This window comes from Coturnix japonica, chromosome 1 (genome assembly GCF_001577835.2).
Source record: "Coturnix japonica isolate 7356 chromosome 1, Coturnix japonica 2.1, whole genome shotgun sequence".
Lineage (NCBI taxonomy): Eukaryota > Metazoa > Chordata > Aves > Galliformes > Phasianidae > Coturnix > Coturnix japonica.
In genome coordinates this window covers 49,625,275-49,644,042 of record NC_029516.1, presented here as the reverse complement: position 1 = coordinate 49,644,042, position 18,768 = coordinate 49,625,275, and the positions used below count along the sequence as shown (strand labels likewise).

The window sequence follows — 18,768 nt, the reverse complement described above, 5'->3', positions numbered from 1 at the left end:
CTGCAAGGGCCAGGCTCTGGCACTCAGTACAGCCTTGCCTTTGAATGTACGCTGCTCTGCTGAGTTCAGTAAAAGCTGATCTATGTGACTGTAGACTTGACTGTGATCTTTGAAGTCATGTATAAATTGTGATTTCATTTCATGTGACACTTATGTCCCCAGAGGTGCATGCACTGCCAGCTGCCAACATCCTGCACAATTACATTTCTAGGGACTTAAAAGCCCCATGTCGACAGCTTAGGTTCACACACAAGACTGTGAGTCGAGAAGATGTGCTTGGGCTTTGGCTGTAGAATCATAGAATCACAAGGGTTGGAAAAACCTCTAAGATAATCTTGTCCTAATGCCAATCCATCCCCACCATGCCCACTGACCATGTCCCTCAGTGCCACATCCACACGGTTCTGGAACACCTCCAGGGACGGTGACTGCACCACCTCCCTGGGCAGCCTGTGCCACTGCAGCACCTCTCTTCCTAAGAAGAAACTTTTCATAATATCCAACCTGAACCTTCCCTGATGAAAATTCAGGCCATTGCCTCTATTCCTATTGGTGTTACCTGGGAGATGAAGCCAACCCCCTCCTCACTGCAATCTCCTTTCAGATCACTGCAGAGAGCGAGGTCTCCCCTGAGCCTCTTCTCCAGACTGAACAAACTCAGTTCCCTCAGCTGCTCCCCATTAATACTTGTATCCAGACACCTTTTCCTTCACTCAGCTTTTCCAGCTGCTCTGCCCCAATCCTATAATGATGCATGGAGCTGTTGTGACTAAAGTGCAGGACCCAGCACTTGGTCTTGTTAAAGCTCATACAGTTGGCCTCAGCCCATTGATCCAGCCTGTCCAGATCCCTCTGCACGGCCTCCTCAGGTAGATCAGTGCTTCCTCCCAGCGTGCCGTCATTTGCAATATTAATCAGAACTGAAAAAATGTTAAAATAAAAATAAGTTACTCTGAACATTTTTCACACGATTTCTCTAAAAAAATAGTTTTTGATCTCTTCTTTCCCAGATCTAGGCTGGTCTCTTGAAATTTGCTGTAACGAGGTAAGAACTCACCAACAAGAGCAAGCACACCAGCCAGATCCTAGTTCCCTAGAAAGACCTTTAAAATTAATTGATTTGGCAAAGGACGGATTGCTTGTCTCCAGAAAACAAGCACAGCGGTGCTATTTTCAGCCTGGTTGCACTACAGAGCTAGTTCTAATGGACGATCCGCAATTACCGATCCATCTCTCCGTGGAGCTGCTATTTCTGTTGCTCTCAGCCCCATGAAACTGCTGATGCTCCCACACCGCTTTTCGGAGTCATTTCCGTTTCTGCTGATAGTACAGACTGTGCTGAGGTAAAACCATCGCTGCGGGCACTGCTAGCCGCCCAGTGGCTCTTCCCCTGTCACGCTGAGTGATTTTACTTCTTTTATCCTCCAGATGACATTACCAGCTTCCTGAATGGAAGTGAGGTGACAGCAGGGCTGACGCCGGCTGCCCACCCCCATCACCCCGCCTCCTCCCGGAGTCCCGGCGCACCCCCCAGCCCTCCGCCTCCATTTCCCAGAGTGCGGCGCGGTTGGGGCAGGAAGTCCCGTGCGCCTGAGTCAGGGGAGGCGGGCGCGGCGCTGCTATGGCGCTGGAGACCCTGTCCCCGGAATGGGAGTTCGACCGCCTCGACGACGGCTCGCAGAGTGAGCGCGCGGGAGGCGGAAGGGCCGGGTTGGGGCAGGGCGGGCGCGTGTGCGTGAGGACGGAATGGGGCTGCAAGGGAGCGGGCTGAAGAAACCCCCGCCAGCCCCTATCGCGAGAGGCGGGCAGTGAGGAAGAGGAGGAAGGAGCCGTGGGAGCTGAGCGGGGCCGGCCCCCCTCCCTGTTCCTGCCCTTTGCTCTCCGCGCTCACACGGGGCCTTCCCCGTGCTCCCCTCAGTGGCTGTCGGGGGGTGTTTGGGTTGTGGGGGGGACGGACTGCTGCGAGCTTTGCTCGTGCCCCCAGCGCAGTGAGGAGCACTGTCTTCGGCCGCTCCTGGTCAGCCCTGGCGGCCCACGCGTGTGTGCCGCATCCCCGAGGCAGGCTGAGGAGATCAGTGCGTTGTGTGTGCTTTCTGCCCATAAAGGCTGTTTGGCATGGAGCTGGGTGTTCTCTTTCTGTTGCACCTTTAGAAAATAGATATGTGGTGCTGAGCTCTGTCAGTCCAAATCTGTGTGTTCTCTGCCTGTGGAGCTGACCTACTTCCTAACTGAGAAGGTGCATGGCAGTCACACTGGGATACACGCTGTACGTTGAACTCTGCCAAATTAATGACACCAGGTGTTGCTGTGAAAATGTGTCACTTGTGGGCCAGTTGTTTCACATGCAGCGTTACCTCAAAATGGTGTCATTAATATCCTATTCATGATTCTGTCCTTTTGGTAGAAACTAAAGGTTTTTTTTTGAGCTGAGGTCTTTGGCAGCTCTCAAACCATGGTGTTATGTGATGTCCCGGAGAACATCACCCAGCATCCTCTCAGTATCAAAAGGGAGGTTGTAAAAAGGAAGGTGACAGACTATTTACCAGGGTCTGTTGTGATAGGACAAGGGGAAATGGTTTCAAACTTGGGGAAGGATTTGAACTGGTTATATGGAAGAAGTTTCTTACAGTACAGGGTAGTGAAGCACTGGCACAGTTTGCCCAGAGAGGCAGTGGATGCCCCTTCCATGGAGGCATCCAAGGTCAGGCAGGAGGGGCTCTGAGCAACCTGCTCTAGCTATATGTGTCCCTGTTCATTGCAGGGGGGTTGCACGAGTTGGGCCTTTAAAGGTCCCTTCCAACTCAATGATTATAGGATGTGATGAGCTATATTACCACCGTCTTGACTGTGAACAGTGGCAGAGTTCACAGTATGCTATACAACTTTCAAGGGAAAGAAAGAAAAAGAAGTCACTTGGAAAAAAAAGTGTTGCTTTGCTTTGTCAGTTTGCAATCCATACTTGTATCACAAACTTTTAGAAATCACCGTGTTCCTAACTGAGGAAACAGGATGCTGTGGAAGTCCAGTTTACAATTTTGTCCCAGGTATTTATTGACATCGCACTTACAAATCCCTCTGTGGCAGTGGATCGCCTGAGTATTGACATTGCTGACTTTATGGAAGATTAGATGAAGTTGGAGGTTTTGTGCTGCTAAGTATATCCTCGTGCTGTTCCAGTTGTAAAGCTTTTGTTTTATCACCTGAGGAGAAACTAAATCAGACTTCATTGCAAACAGATATGCCTTGTGAAGCAGGTCTGTAGCTTGGAAGAAAAAGAAAATATCTGTGATTTCTTTTTGCATGCAATCCAGTTTGTTTGGGAAAAAAGAACCAAATACTTGTGTTAGAAATCTCTCTCCCTCTTGAAGCCATTTTAATCGATTCAAGCCTACCTGTATTTGGTTTGCTAATAGCTTTCACTCTCATGTCTGCTTTAGAGAAAAGATGATAAATTATTCACACCTGCCTTTTATTTCTTTTGTATAGGGTCAGTACAAGGTGGCACGTTGATGTTTGGCAACACTTAGTTTTGGCAATACCTGATATCAGCCCTGCGGAGCTATAATGTGTTTTAAGTGCATCTTTTGACTGCTGCAGATGATGGAGATGACAGGTTGTGGTCTTTAGGAGAGTGCTGCTGCTGTGAGATCTTTTGAGATGTGCTGCCTATTCAATTGAGGGAACTGATTTGAGTAGCAGTGCCTGGTTCTTATTCTTGTATGACTTGTTCGTTTTTTTCAATTGTTCCTATACAGTCCCAATACCTCTTTCAACATTTTTTTTCTGCTCTTAGCTTTGCCTTTTGTGTGAAGAGGGAAGGAACAGGAGGGAATACAGCATCTTCTAACAGTAAAGTACTGGAGCTGCCAGGGTGGCAGGTTAAGCTCTGTTCTGCAAGGCTCTGCGTCCATTGGAGTTCTACTGCTTTAGTGCATCAGGGCTTCTAGAAGATGTGCTGGAAGGGATTTGGAAGGCAAGGTGAATTGGTGGAATAGAAAAATATGACGATACAACACAAGGGCTGCAAATCAGTGTCTGAAGTGCATAGTGCTGATAAAGAGTGCTTTGTTCACTTGCTGCTTATCTGTTTGCGTGAAATCCAGTCTTCTTATTTTGCTGGTGTCTGTGAACCATCAAGACAGGCATAACCCAACAGCACTAATGTGGAGTTTAGAGTGGTATGGCTCATTGTACATCTTGGATGGGCTTTGCAGTTACATTGCTGCTTGTTTCAAAGTAGGAGCTTTGCATTAGTTGAGGAGAATTTGTTCAATTTCTCCTCATTCTCAGCTCCCCAGTGCATAGTCCCTCTCTTCTTTGACTCTTCATTAGCCTTTGTTCCCCTTACTTGGCTGGGGTGCTTTTCCAGGCACATTTTCTCTTCCTCCAAAATACATCTGTAGGATAATTGATTCAGCAAAACTAGTTGACTGAAGTAGTCATCAACGACCATTTGTCTCAGTTATAGACAGCTTAGATGAGTAGGAGGCTGAACCTGCAAAATAGAAAGATTTTTTAACTTTTGTCACAACCTGCTTGCTAGAATGAGTAAAGGGCATGTATGCTGCTACATAAGCTAAAAAGATTGCTGTCTGAAGAGCTGACTTTGTGTTTTGGCAAAGTTCAGTTATTCAACTAACTTGCATTCTTTGGTTTGTTTGTTTTAAAGGCAACCTTATTTTCAACAAAAAGATTGTAAGCTATTAGATGTGCAGACAAGGGACTTCACTTCAGTCATCAGATGAGAAAGGATTGTAGTTCCTTACTAAGCGTGGAAGTCCTGAGTTCTAATGTGGTGGGATTGATTGAAACCCATCAGCTTCCAGAATAATGCCCAAATGACTTACAAAGAGGTAACAGGGAGAGAGCAGGAGGCAGATTGCTTCCCCTACAGCTTCTACTCAGACCAATAGGATAAGACCCAGTGCCTCAAATGTCTAATGTTGTTGTCTATGGCCTGGCTCTGCTGATGGGTAAAATCATCTGCCATGCTTCAGTATGATCAGTCAGTTCTTTGCTGTGCAGCTTGGTGTGGTAGTTAGGTTTGTTAAGATCTTCATTTGAAAATAAATGTACACATAAATAATTCTTAATAAGCCTCTTAAATATTTGTTATTCTTTCATATTTGTTATTCCTGTTTGGAATGGACACTGAGATGGGTGATGGATTTTGAACAAGTAAGAACTTTGTATTACAAAGATGCAGTTGTTTCAAGAAGAAAACTATGCACCAAAATTCAGCATGCAGCACTACTAGCTAAATAGCAACAGATAAAAGCGTTAGTGAACTTTGGGATATTGGAATATACTGAGTATTTTATGTGACTATCAATGTTTTGAATTTTCAGAAATCCATGCTGAAGTGCAGTTGAAGAACTATGGAAAATTTCTTGAGGAGTATGCGTCTCAGCTGAAGAGAACTGAAGATGCCTTGGATGACTCTGTTGGAGACGTTTGGGACTTCAGTCTTGATCCTATTGCTTTAAAGGTCTTCATATATTTAATACATATTGAAACTGTTGTTTTCCTCATTCCTTCTTGTATGGGAGATTGGTAATCACAGTGTGAACCACTGATTAATCAGCTGAGGCAAGTGCGGGGTCAGCTGTGGGAGCACAGGTGAAAGTTATGTAGCTGTGCTCCCTGGAGGGGTGGAGTTCGACTCCACCTCCTCTGAGACCTCATTTAAGGGCTGACCCTCACTGAGGCAGTATCTCTTGGAGATCGCTTGCCAGGGAGTATTGCCTCAGCTCTGGTGAGTTCCCTTTTCCTTATACCTTCTGTATTTCCACCATTTTCCTTGTAATTGCCATTCTTATTAGTACCAGTATAGTTACTGCCAATACATTTCTTCCTTTCAAACCTGAGAAGTGAAAGCTTCTTGCCTTTGTGCTTCTAATATGTTGACTTTTGTGTTTGAGAAGCCTATCTGATACTGTTTCAATTTTTCTTCTTCCACAAGCATTTTATTCCTTAGTCATGTTTTCTGTCCTCTGTAGAGCATGAATGTTTTTCATCACTGATATTGGCCATAAAAGTGAGAAGTACTTTTAAATGTTGTTACCATGTGGAACTTGTATGTGCAGATGATGTAGTCTCAGTCAATCTTCTGTCTATTCAGGTTACATGTGGGGCCTCAATAGTGCTGAGTGTATGTGAACTTGTCATCTATGAGGCTGACTTCGGTATAAAATCTCTAGTGCCTGCATGTAGGTACACACAGTGCTTCCTGTTTCCTGCGTTTGGGATTCTTAATTTTCCATAGGTTTCTGGAGTTGTTTTTTACTGTGTGCACCATAATGATTATGTTTTGCATTCCATGTTTTATGATTAAATTGATGTAAATCCTGTGTAGTGTAGCTGGTTATTTCCCTTAACGCATAAATGTGCAAAGAGAAGGTTTCGTGCAGCACAGGTTGCTGGTAATGTGCCATTATTGGCTCTTATTACTGACTTTACTCAGACTGAACTATAGAAAAAATTATACTACTTGCCTCGTTGCTTAAATATGGTTTTGACAAATGTTTTCTAAAGCTTTTGTTTGTTTTAATCAATTCTAGCTTTTGCCATATGAGCAGTCCTCTCTACTGGAGCTCATAAAGACAGAAAACAAGGTAATTGCTTTGTGATCAAAAGGAAAACAGAAGTTGTTTTAGCTAAAACTGATCCATTTGATCCATTTTAAACACGAAAAACGCTCTGTAAGAGTTTTATTTGCTGTAATTCTGTGTTGATAATCTGCTTTTTTTTTTTCTTTTCCTGAGTCTAGGTTCTAAACAAAGTAATAACTGTGTATGCTGCCCTTTGCTGTGAAATCAAGAAGTTAAAATATGAGGTGAGTTCAGCTTTAATTATGCGTATGAAAGATTGACAAACCGATAAAGGTTTATTATTTTGAAATAAACAAGATACAATTATATACTGTCTAAATAGTTTTTGTAGCATGATCACTTATTTATTAAAAGACAAATTTATGTTTCTGTTGATAGGCAGAAACGAAATTTTATAATGGCCTCTTGTTTTATGGAGAAGGAGGTAAGTAACTCCCTTTACTGGAGAAGTTTGTAGTTTTACTTTATTGCTTCCAATTGTATTAAATGCTTCAGGAAGTCTTTTATATTACTGATGCATGCTTTCACTATATCATTAAATGATAAATATAAAAGAGTGGACTGTGATAATAGAGCTGGCATTGAGACTATAAATGAAGCCTGATTATCTGCAGGAAGTCTTGTGCTAATGGGAAGTTCTGTTGCAACACGATGTACATGAGAAGTATGGAATACAGACTTGACGTTTTTCAGACAGATGACCTACAAGTGAAGACAGTAGGACAATGCATGAGATGTATAAAAGCAGTGCTTTTGAAATTCATCACAACTTTTTGCTGTAAACATCTTGGCTTCTTTTTTAATGAGATTGTGTTTCATGTTTAGGTGTACGGAAACCTGAATTTATGCACTGTAGCAGCTGTTTTTCTGAGTATGGCATTGAATAGCTGTGTTTCACTTGTAAACACGTTATCCTAAACCAGCTTACTTCCTTTTAGGACTGTTTTTTGCAGGAGTTTTAGTTGTTTGTAGTAAAATCATTAATTTGAAACCGGGCTGTAGTAATACAATGAAACTTAATAGTACCTTTGACCAAATACTGTGTGCTTTACTCTTGGAATCATAGCTGGTTCAGAAGAAATCATGATCTCGCTTATGTAATCTTCTGTGCTTCAAGTGAAGTGAATTGCTCATACTGCTACTTAAACAGTGACATAATCCAGGGAAAAAGTGTTTGAAAGACATTTCAGTTGCCAAACCTTGCATTTTGTCACAGAGTTTCACTGGTAACTCATCCAAAGGTTTTAAGCTTTTGTCTTAAAGAGCAAGCAGGTATCTTTGTTCTGAGGACTCAGTGTATTTCTGAGGTAGGGATGTCCCCTGGCTTTGTTTTCTGTTTCATAAATGTGAGACAAAGGAAGGTATGCTCCATTCAGAGTAACACTGTAAAACTGCTTTTTGAAGTTTAAGAGCCTTGATTGTGACAGCAGAACTGGGGAATGGAGAGTCTTGGAGACAGCAACTGTTTAAGATTCTATCAAGTGCTGCATGAGATGCCTGTTGAGGTTCAGTTAAGGAATGTCAAAATGAGCACCATACCTTTTAATATCCGAAAAGAAAGTGCTCTGCTGTCAAAATGATAGTAGGGGGTCCCTCAAAACTTCTTCACATCTCCAGCATGAGAAAAGTCACACTGTACCAGATTAGTATGTTACAGCAGCAGTTTGTTCCTACTTGAGTGTTCTACAACAAATGGGTGAAACTGAGACGTTGACCTTCTGTGGGTTGGTTGGGGGGGGCAGGAATAAAGCTCTCTACTCCCAGATCTCACCTCGTAGCATAGGCTTTGGTAACAACTACCTTGCTTTCTTACAACAGCAAAGATGGCTGAAATTGAATGGAACAGAGAAATACCATGTGGTTTTTGCTTTCTCTATATAGCAGGGAACATTTTTTTTCATCTTATCCTTGAAGTGACTAGGATTACTGTAGGAACATGAATTAGTTGGGTTGCCTTTTGGATCATCTGCTAATTTGAAGAGAGGAAAAGTTGCATAGAAAGCATAAAGGGGTAGGATGTAATATCTAAATGGAGTTATAGAAGCTCATTTAGATTTTGGTCTCTGTTCTAAAGGAATATTTTTATGAAGACCAAAAACTTTAAACTAAATATTTAGAAGTTTCCTTGCATGGGTTGAAAGATCACCTCTCTAAACAGGAGACTTCTTTAACACTATTGTTTGTTTTTTTTTGTGGATGAACTTCTCAGCTATTTTTTCCGTAGTGGCCCAATAGAAAAATCTCAAGTCTAGAGCATTAAACTATCATCACCCTAAAAGGACTGTCAGGTAGTACTACAACTGTTCCAGCTGTCCAAAAGAATTTGACACATTCACATGATAGCTGCATCTCATAGTATCTAATCAGTGTACTTTGTCACACGTGTAGTGCTTTGGGCCTAGGGTGAGAGCTAGTTGTTTTATGCTGGATAGCATATAGGGAAAGATAATTTATTGACAAAGTTGTATGCTACACAGGTTTTCTGTTGATTTATGATGTAATATGTTCTTTCAGCTAATAACTATACTAGCACATATTCCTTGCAATGTAAATACCTTGCTTTTACAGTCTTCTTTTAGTGGGAACTTTGATATGAAGTTATGTAAAACATATACTTAAGGAATTAAGTCTTGTAATTATTTTCTTACAGGTGAAGGAAACTTTTTTCTTGTTTTATGCATAACTTAAAGCAGTCTAATTCTATTGGGAAAGGAACTTAAAAATAATTCTACCTTAGGAAGCAAAATTGAAAGCTTTAGAAGTTCAGCCAGTAGGCTTGTAGGTGTGAACTGAGTTTGTATCACAAACATACATGATTTGGAGGGTGAGCTCCAGAGTGTAATGAATGGCTCTAACACAACCTTTTTAAAGTAGTGATGGTTCTTTATCTTTGAAGCTACAGATTCCAGTATGGTGGAAGGAGACTGTCAAATACAGATGGGAAGATTTGTTTCCTTTTTGCAGGTAGAGTATCTTGATTTTTTGACAGCAATTTTAACGTCAATTTTATTTTAAAGTGGATTGAGAAGTCTTCAGTATCCTGCTTGCATCTTGCTGAGAGGCACTGTAGTCATTTGATACTGTCATTATGTTTTACCTGCTCACCTATTGCTACCACAGTTCACTTAGAACACAACTGTTTAACTTGGTTTGGTCATCTACTCATATTTAGCTTGTTGGTTTTTTTTTTGTTTACACTAGTCTAAAACTCTGGGAGACTAGTGAGAAGGTAGGTTATGATTTGTGTTATCTTTGTCTGTGGAAATTAGAGTTTCTTAAGCAAATTTCAGTAAGTATAAATCAGTCTTGTTCCATTTGATAGTAAGGTCAAGGATTTCTATTCTTACAGTTCTGATTAGCAAGTTTGAAAACTGGACATGAATTAATGGTTCATACACAGTTGTGTTGCTGTTGGGAGGCAAAATTAAAGTATGTACCTGGGGAAGAAAAATTGTTTGTGGCACACCAAGCGTTCAGGGAAGAACATCAATTTTATTCATCTTACTTGTTTTTCCCTTTCTTTTTGCCTTACTAACATGGTCAGTTTCTTCTTTCAAGCTGCTTCTTACTGTTGGTGGTTATGAGATGGGGCTGCAGTACATTGTGGGAATCTTTTCTAGGTTTTTTTTCCCTGTTAGGATTTTCTGAGATGAAAGTTGAGGGTAAAGTAATTGGCAGTCTAGATATGTTCAGTGTAAGTAGACTACAGAACTCCTGGTAGTACAAGATATGCTTACGGAGTGTATGGGAAATCACAGCTTGAACCTCTGATTAATTAGTTGAAGCAAGTGTTGGGTCAGCTGCGGGGGCACAGGTGAGAGTAATCTAGCTGTGCTCACAGAAGGGGGTGGGCTTCGACTCCACCTCCTCTGAGACCTCGTTTAAGGGCTGACCACCACTGAGGCAGCATCTCCCAGTGGAGACTGCCTCAGCTTTTTGGTCAAGGCATTGACATTGGTGAGTTTTCCCTTGCTAATAACCTTTGACTATTTACCACCATCTTGGTTAACATCTTTATATTAACCACCCTTACATGGGTATATCCTATTGTGTAGCATTTCTACTATAAACACACTCAAATATAGCAGTCTTGCTTGTGACCCACTTTGTATATGTCCTACCATGGCTTGTTGAATGTTGAACGTGGAAAGCAGGCAGACACAGGACATTGTCCCAGAGGAAAGGTTACTGTACTCACTATGTTGGTTTGGATAAAGGTATGAGGAAAACTCTTTGTGTCTTTTTCAACTATTGTGTTGTTCTGAACCCACTCAGCAGTAACTCACATGTGCCTATTGACTGGAAAATGCTGTTAAGGTCAATGTTGCCAACTTTTTCCCAAGGGCAGTGTAAAAACATGAACAAAGACTACAAAAGATATTAGATCTTCCAACAGATCTAATAAGTCAAACCTACTGGTTTACTAGCACTTAAGAGTTACATATTCTTTGCACATCGGTCAGTATACTTTTCTTTACAACTAAAATTTGCTATGTAAAAACATTTAAACAAATAATCAAATTAATGCTATGAAATGCTACTAGGTAGTGCTGATCTTGCAGAAGACTGTGTTTGAAGAGCCCCAACAAGCTGACAATTGTCTGTATTAGGTAGCTGATAAAATGCTGTTAAATTGGACCATTGCCTGGAAATTTTAAAGAGGCAGCTGGTGCACCTTCCTAAGGAAACATGATCTCAGTTGTCTATTAATGTGCTCTTCTGGAGTCTGTTGGCTGGTTTCAGCTGCATTTGATAGAGCAATGCAAGTATAATAAGTAAAGATGCTTTTATGTTTTGTGGAAACTGGTGACTAATGGAAGGCAGAAACCCAAATAAGATCTATTTTTGATGGAGAGAAAGACAGAATTCAGCTGTTAGCCTATTTTCTGGCAAGAACAGCAGGCTGGCTGCTAGCCTGCGTGGGCTGTTTTGCTTGGGAGCCACCTGTGTGCTGACTGGCCAAACTCATCCCATGCAGGCTTCTCTCTGATGGGATTACAGAATGAAATAATAAGCAAATATTATGTGTGTGGTTAAGGGAAACTCAGATTCATTTACCCCATTTCTCAAGGAGCACCTTGTTAAAATCCATTGTAGAAATTCATTTATTTTTTTTTATGGTCAGAGTTGATCTCTTTTTAGTCATCTTTTACTATATAACTGAGCTTGAGTTCCGCTTTGCTTGAGTATGCCCCTCAAAGGCAGTATTCTCTTATTTTTATCTTTTTTATTTGGAGACAGCATTCTGTGGCTGATTACTGTTATAGTACGCATGGGCCCCTCTTGTTAATTTCTAATTTGGATTTGTCTATCACCAGCTTCTGGAATGTGACTCTTGAATTTAGTGTGAAAAGACATAGCCTTTGCTTTCAGGAATATGTGGATATTCCCTCCACAGGTACCTGGACACTGTTGTTAAGACTCTTCTCAATGTCTCAAATCCTTTTTTAGACCTGTTAATTGCTAGGATGATATTTCCCATCCCACTGACTTGGATTAGGGCTGTAGTTGCAACTTAGGCTGCGAGTTTAGTGGTTTATGTTTTGTATTTTAGCAGTAATGATGTTATGCATAATGAGAGGCTATATATATATATATATACGTGCTTTTTATTTTCTTGTATTTCAGGAGCTGTCTTGCTTTGTTACCCGATGTTATGAAGTGGTGGTGAATGTAGTGCATCAGTTGGCTGTTCTCTACACCAGCAACAAGTAATTATTCCCTGAGATGCTGTATCACTTTTTATGTAGTTGAAAAATGTACATAATATAAATGTTCTGCCTAAGGCTTGATTATTCTTGGAATATTGTAATCTAGAGATATGGAGGATACTTTGTTGCACAAATCCGGGCTTTGTTACCCAGTTTTAAAGTTTATTTTCAGAAAAATTGAAGCTCTTACTAATGAGATGTAAGTATTGTGTTGTTTTTTTCTTTTAGATAGACTGATATTAGAGGCTCTTAGTCTTGCTGTTCAGGACATCCTCTTACTATTCTTCCAGTCTCCCTCTGAGAGATTCTTTCTTTTGACTGCTATAGTAGATATCAGTAGCTTCCAGAGCTTAAAAATCAGATCACTTTCACAATCCAGAGTTTAAATATATGATTTTCTTAAACTTGGTGGTTGAACTGATACTGGCAAACAAATGATACATGGCATGCACTTGCCATGTGACTTCATGCCTCTGTGCATGCATTGATGTTTTGGCATGACTGAGAGAGCCCCAAGTGAGTTGCACAAATTAATCAGTGGTATCCATGAGATCACTGTTTTATTCTTTAGTATTCAACATTAATTATAATCTTTGGCTAAAACATACTACAGATGAAATTGCTGGTTATTTTGATGTTGCTAGTCATGGTATATGTTCCTCACAGAACAATCATGGATTTAACACATAATGTTGAGCCTAGTGAGGGTGGTTGTGCTTAGCTCTTCTCGAAGGAGAGATGAGTCCTGAATCAAATTGTTGAGTTTAGCTCTAAAGATGAAGGGCCCTACTGTTCTCTCTTTTTTTTTTTTTCTCCCCACATAGGTTCATTCTCAGTTTTATTGGTTGTTCTCATTTTTGTCTTACGCTGCAGCACAAGATAGGCTTTCTGTGTAATGCTGAGAGAGAAAAGCTACACATCCAGCCTAGTTGAATGTGTGAGGTGACTTAGTACTTTCGAGCCCCAGGACTGTGTCAAGACTATTTGTTGGCATAACTCACTTGGGAATTGTTGCTAGTACGTGTGCACTGGATTAAATCAGTTGTTTAAACCAGTTACATGCCTTACATTCAAAACTGCAGTACCAAATTTGAACGTAAGGCATGTATTTCACATACGCTTTAATCATATTTGGAGGCTTATCTTATTTTCTGAATTTACTGTGTAAGTGAAGAAATGTACCCAAAGAAACAACAAAAAAACCCACTTTGGTACAGAGGAGGTAAATATGCTCTGTTCTAAGGAGTGGAAATATGTTAAAATACTTGTTTTATTTACAGGAATGCACCTAAAATTATAGAGACGTCAGGAATTCATTTTCAGGTGGGAATAACTTTTGTGCCTTTTTGCTTTTTTTTGTGGTTAATATATTTGTAATATTTATATTACAAATAATTAAATTTAATTAAGTAAATAATTAAATTTAATTTATAATATTAATATATTTGTCGTATCCTTGAGAAAAGTAGCAAGAAAGTGAGTTTTGAGTACAACTTTCAATCTGGAATTACCTTTACAGATTGTATTTACTTAATCAGCTTTTTCTAGCCTTTACATGGAAAGGGCTGCTACTTTGTGCCTGTCAGACTCTGGCTTTCCTAGCTGAAAAGTGTTTGTATGCTTTGTTATTGTGTGTAATATGTGCTTTTGCTTTTAGCTAATCTTGAAAATCCTATCTTCAGTATCAGATCGATGAACCTGAGGGGTGCTTGCATGCAAACTACTTTTCCTTGATTGCCATTACAGATGATAATAATTATTTAAGCAACCAGGAAATCTGATTTAACTCTCTACCTGATGCCTTGTTGGCTATTAAAAAGAACTGATACTTTATATGTAGTGCAGCACATTCAGTAAACAACTCATTATTTCTTTAAACAGGCAATGTATGAGCATCTGGGAGAACTACTGACAGTCTTAATCACTCTGGATGAAATAATTGACAATCATGCCACTCTAAAAGATCACTGGACAATGTACAAGAGGTGTGTCTCTGAAGGTGTGACAGATACTCTCATGGTGTAAAAAACAAAAGCATGTGCATGTGCCTTCTTCTAAAAAAGTTAGTTTGGGGACATGGAATTATTTAGCCTCAAGCATTATACAGAAACCTCAGTGATGAGCAGAGTGAAGCTTCCACTTTGTTCTTCCAGCAGCACAGGTAAGTTTTTAGTGCTGAATTTTACGTTTGCTGTTCCAGAAACTGCATGTGGTAAGTATCTTGAGAAAGAATAATGGTTTAAGGGGTTTAAAATGCATTTATAAGGAGTCTAATTTTGTACAGAACTGACCTAAGACCATTCATGTCCATACTGATCAAAGGCAGATAGATTTGAGTAAGAACATTATCTAAAGTAAAGAATCAACTATTACGTAGGTTGTTAAATCAGTCGAAAAAGAGCAGTTTCAGTGAAAACCTCAATAAATTGTAGTTGTTTAAATGTAAGAAGCTTAAAAAGACTTTTTTTTTTTCAATAATAATTTTGGAGTTGATGCTGGGCAGAGACACAGGCAATTAAAACCTGTTCCACGGAACAGTGATATTAGAATATTGTAGGATATAATAAACTGTCGGTACATCTTGAATTCTTTTTATGTCTGATCCTTACAGGCTGCTAAAATCTGTCCATCACAACCCTTCCAAGTTTGGAATTCAAGAAGATAAACTGAAGCCATTTGAAAAGTTGCTGTTGAAACTGGAATGCCAGTTACTTGATGGCATGATATTTCAGGTAACAAAATTAATGTTCTCCAGTGTGATAGGGAAAACTGATAAAAAGCAAGATTGTTTATAGTGTAGCTTTAAACGAGTTATCACGCTTCTATGTGTATTTTCTTTTGTGTGTGTGTGTGTGTATTTTTTGTTGTTGTTTGTTTGGCTTGGTTTGTTCCAGATAGCGGATCTATTGTGAGATCCTTCCTTCTGCTTCCCTTGTGCTAGAACTGTTGTGTCAGGCTTTGAGTGGTAGCAGTTAACGCTTGCTGTTCTGCAGAATGAAAGAAACAGAATACTTGGCATTAGGGCTGTGTATTCTCAGGGACATTCTTTTTTCATCCAGAGTTTTTCATAGTGGTTAGGATTAATATAAGTCCACTGAATTCAAGTTAGAGTTAAACTGCTAAGTGATAAGACATAATTTGTCCTTTCCTTTCAAAGAATACTGCTGGTAACTATGTGTTGGTTTTTTTTTTTTCCATCTTCACGTAATGTAATGTTGCATTAATACAAAAGCTTCTTTGTAGGTTTAATTTCTGTTATTCATTCATTTACTCTTCTGTCCTGCCAACACCCTTCCTAACTAAAATATGTGACAAATTTTTCAAATAAAATCCTATTGAAGATTATAATAACAGTTATATGAACAGTCTAAAACCTTCATGTTTTTGCATTTTGATTACTGTGTGGTTATGAGTGTTTCTATGCTACCAGATCACAATCCACATCATACATATGGTGTTTAGGTAACGGACATATGTAAATATTACTATGAATGCATATCTGGTTTCTTGTTAGCAGCTCATCATGTGATTTCTTTGTAAGTGCCCCGTGGCAGAAATATTGAATCATTATGGTTTTTTTTAATACTGGGTGTAAGAGAGGCTTTTAATGTTTTCTACGTGGTTTAGTATACAAAATAATTTAAACATATGTAAAAATCTACGTGAAGTTTAAGGTTGTAACTTCAAATAAACACCACATGACATAAAGCAATGAACCCTTGCATAATTCTCCTTGCAGATTTTTTTTTTTTTTCCTTTGCGGTCTGAAATTCGTGGCATTGTAACATTGTTTGTTTGTTTTTCTTTAGGCCTGTATAGAACAACAGTTTGATTCTGTAAATGGTGGAGTGTCTGTGTCAAAAAATAGCACGTTTGCTGAAGAATTTGCTCATATTCTTCGCACAGCCTTTGCAAATGTTGAAGCCAAACTTGGTAATGCAAGCTGATGTTTCTCCTGTCAGGTTCACTGTTTCTAAATGTGTGAGTACACTTCTGAAAGGACTTCCTTTGTTTTTTGTGTATGTTTCTGCAGGTGAACCTTCAGAAATTGACCAGAGGGATAAATATGTAGGCATCTGTGGCCTCTTTGTGCTGCATTTTCAGATTTTTCGGACCATAGACAAGAAATTTTACAAGTCGTTGTTGGATATCTGCAAAAAGGTGAGTGCTTTTCTCTTTTTCTTAATAATTAAGAGGAAAGGGAAAGTCTATATAAACGAAGTGGTTAATTTTCTTGGCTGTGTAGTGTGCTTAAGAAACAGAAAGAACACATAGTTTACCAAAGCGAGTCAGGGAACAGACTTCAAATCTTTGCCTTTTTACAAGATCTTCCCCCTCTCTCTCTTGTTTTAAAAGATGGTCTGAAACCTGTGCTCTGAAACCTGTGCACTCACTTTGTGTTTTAACTTAGTAAGCGGTAATGTATAATAGCTTGAAATTACCATTAAAATGTTTATTCTCAAGTGTCATATGGCAATTAAGACAAACAGTTGATGGTTGAAGTATGAATGTTGTGGGACTGAATAAATGCTTTGGGATTTGGCTTGGTGGTAAGCATGTTTTGAAAGCCCTCTGGATTAAAGGTGATCAGGGCTTTTTCATTTCAGGTAGTATTAAGAAGTGGTTAAATTCTGTAACACTGTAGAGGGAACAATGAGTGTGGTAACAGCTTTGCTTGTAATGTCCTTACTGGACTTTCGGGGGAGGATATTTTGAGGACTTTTTAAAATATGGTCATTTTATACTTTGAAACTGATTATGCAGATATAAAATAAACTGAATTGTCTGTTGTGGTTCACAAGAGGCATGAAAAGCAGATGTTTAATAAGTAAAAGGTCTTACCCTCTGCATAGTGGCATAGGATTTTTGCGTAATTACTTACGTTCATTGTTACTTCTTGTATGGGAATTGCTAAGTCACGGCCTGAACCAATGATTGAGCACCTGGTGAAGGGACACAGCCAGCCCTGGAAGCACAGGTGAAAGCAATTCACCTCCCAAAGCCTCATTTAAGGGTTGGCTGCCACTTGGGGAGGTTCTTTACCCAGCAAATCCCTCCTTCTGGAGTACTTGGAAAAGCCCTGATCCTCCTTGGTCACAATCCAGTTAAAAAAAGGCATGCTTACTCATTCCATTGCCCTTTTTAGGATAATTTGGAACTGGTTATCAGCTATTACCTTTCCCTCCACTTATTAATATAACCTTCCCCCCACTTTGTTTTTTTGTTGTTTTTTTTTTCCCCAGGTACCAGCCATCACATTAACTGCAAACATTATCTGGTTTGCTGATAACTTTCTGATTCAGAAGATACCAGCGGCTGCCAAACTTCTGGACAAGAAAAGTGTCCATGCAATTAAAACACAAAGGGAAAACTTCTTACAGCAGAAGGCTCAGTCACTTACCAAGTATGCTAACTAAATATTACTTTGTTGCGCTGTGTATAAACACATGGCTTTCTTTTATTCTTTACTAACCTTAGCAATACTATAGAACACATTAGTGTACTAACTAGCTAGAAAAAGATTGGTGCACTTTCATTACTGCTTGAAAAGTATTGGTCAGAGCTAAGCTTTCTTTCATGTTCTCTGAGAAACTGTTATTACTTGACCTAAATCACAAAGTTCTTGATGGTTTTAAGTATTTGATTTTATCAGGTAACTTTTTTTTTTAACACTTTAAGCTTCTATCTAAATTAATGTCTAGTAGCCTGAGCAGCTTTTCCTTTTTTTTCTGTTAAGGCTCTGTGGTTTCTATTTGTTTATGAACATTAGTCCCATATAGGTTAAGTAATTTACGGAGGGAATTTTTCTCTACTCTGATGCTTTCTCTGCAAGCGTTTATTTTCTTCATGTCTTCAGTAGCTTATTTAATGATCTGTGAAATTCTGCTTGTCAATCTGTTTCTTTTTTGTGCTCTATGTGTCACTTACAGGTCATTTCTTCCTCAGAGTTCATTCCAGAGATCTTTTGTAAAGCTTGGTTGAAACTTTTGAATTGTCCATCTTATGAACAATGAATGCTCTGCACTGAATAGGGACATAACAGGGCTAAGATTTGTTTGTATTGCAATCAGTTGGTGGAACAGAAATAAACACTGGAATTTCATGGGTTTCCTTCTGACCCTTTGTGTAGAAGTGGGTTTGAGAGGAGGGGTTGAGGGGAGGCAAGGATAGCTATTACATAGTCTCATAGTAATAGGATGAGGAAAAATTACTTTAAACTAAAAGAGAGGAAGCTAAATTAGGTGTTAGGAAGAAGTTCGTTACTCAGAGTGGTGAGACACTGGCACTGGGTGCCCCATCCCTGGAAGCACTCAAGGCCAGGCTAGATGGAGCCCTGGCCAGCCTCAGCTGATGTGTGGCAGCCCTGACCATGGCATGGGGCTGTAACTGGATGGGCTTTTAATGTGGCTGCCAAATGAAGCCATTCTTTGAATTCCATGTCTACG

General features: G+C 39.7%; 1 protein-coding gene across 5 annotated transcripts in view; it reads left to right on the top strand.

Moving 5' to 3' along the window:
- The first annotated feature begins 1,549 nt into the window (after nt 1-1,549).
- The window catches only part of WASHC4 (WASH complex subunit 4), a 39,260-nt gene continuing 22,041 nt past the window's right edge, over nt 1,550-18,768 (top strand). For 3 of the 5 annotated variants that reach the window (XM_015864205.2, XM_015864196.2, XM_015864186.2), the window contains exons 1-13: nt 1,550-1,682; nt 5,349-5,488; nt 6,561-6,614; nt 6,770-6,835; nt 6,990-7,035; nt 9,508-9,575; nt 12,240-12,322; nt 13,603-13,645; nt 14,204-14,307; nt 14,934-15,054; nt 16,132-16,255; nt 16,356-16,483; nt 17,566-17,726. In XM_015864205.2, coding sequence (XP_015719691.1) covers nt 1,622-1,682; nt 5,349-5,488; nt 6,561-6,614; nt 6,770-6,835; nt 6,990-7,035; nt 9,508-9,575; nt 12,240-12,322; nt 13,603-13,645; nt 14,204-14,307; nt 14,934-15,054; nt 16,132-16,255; nt 16,356-16,483; nt 17,566-17,726 — 1,199 coding nt within the window. In that variant the 5' untranslated portion in view covers nt 1,550-1,621. Of the gene's footprint in view, nt 1,683-5,348; nt 5,489-6,560; nt 6,615-6,769; nt 6,836-6,989; nt 7,036-9,507; nt 9,576-12,239; nt 12,323-13,602; nt 13,646-14,203; nt 14,308-14,933; nt 15,055-16,131; nt 16,256-16,355; nt 16,484-17,565; nt 17,727-18,768 lie in introns of those variants that run through there. The other 2 variants (XM_015864213.2, XM_032445161.1) reach the window with 2 other exon arrangements.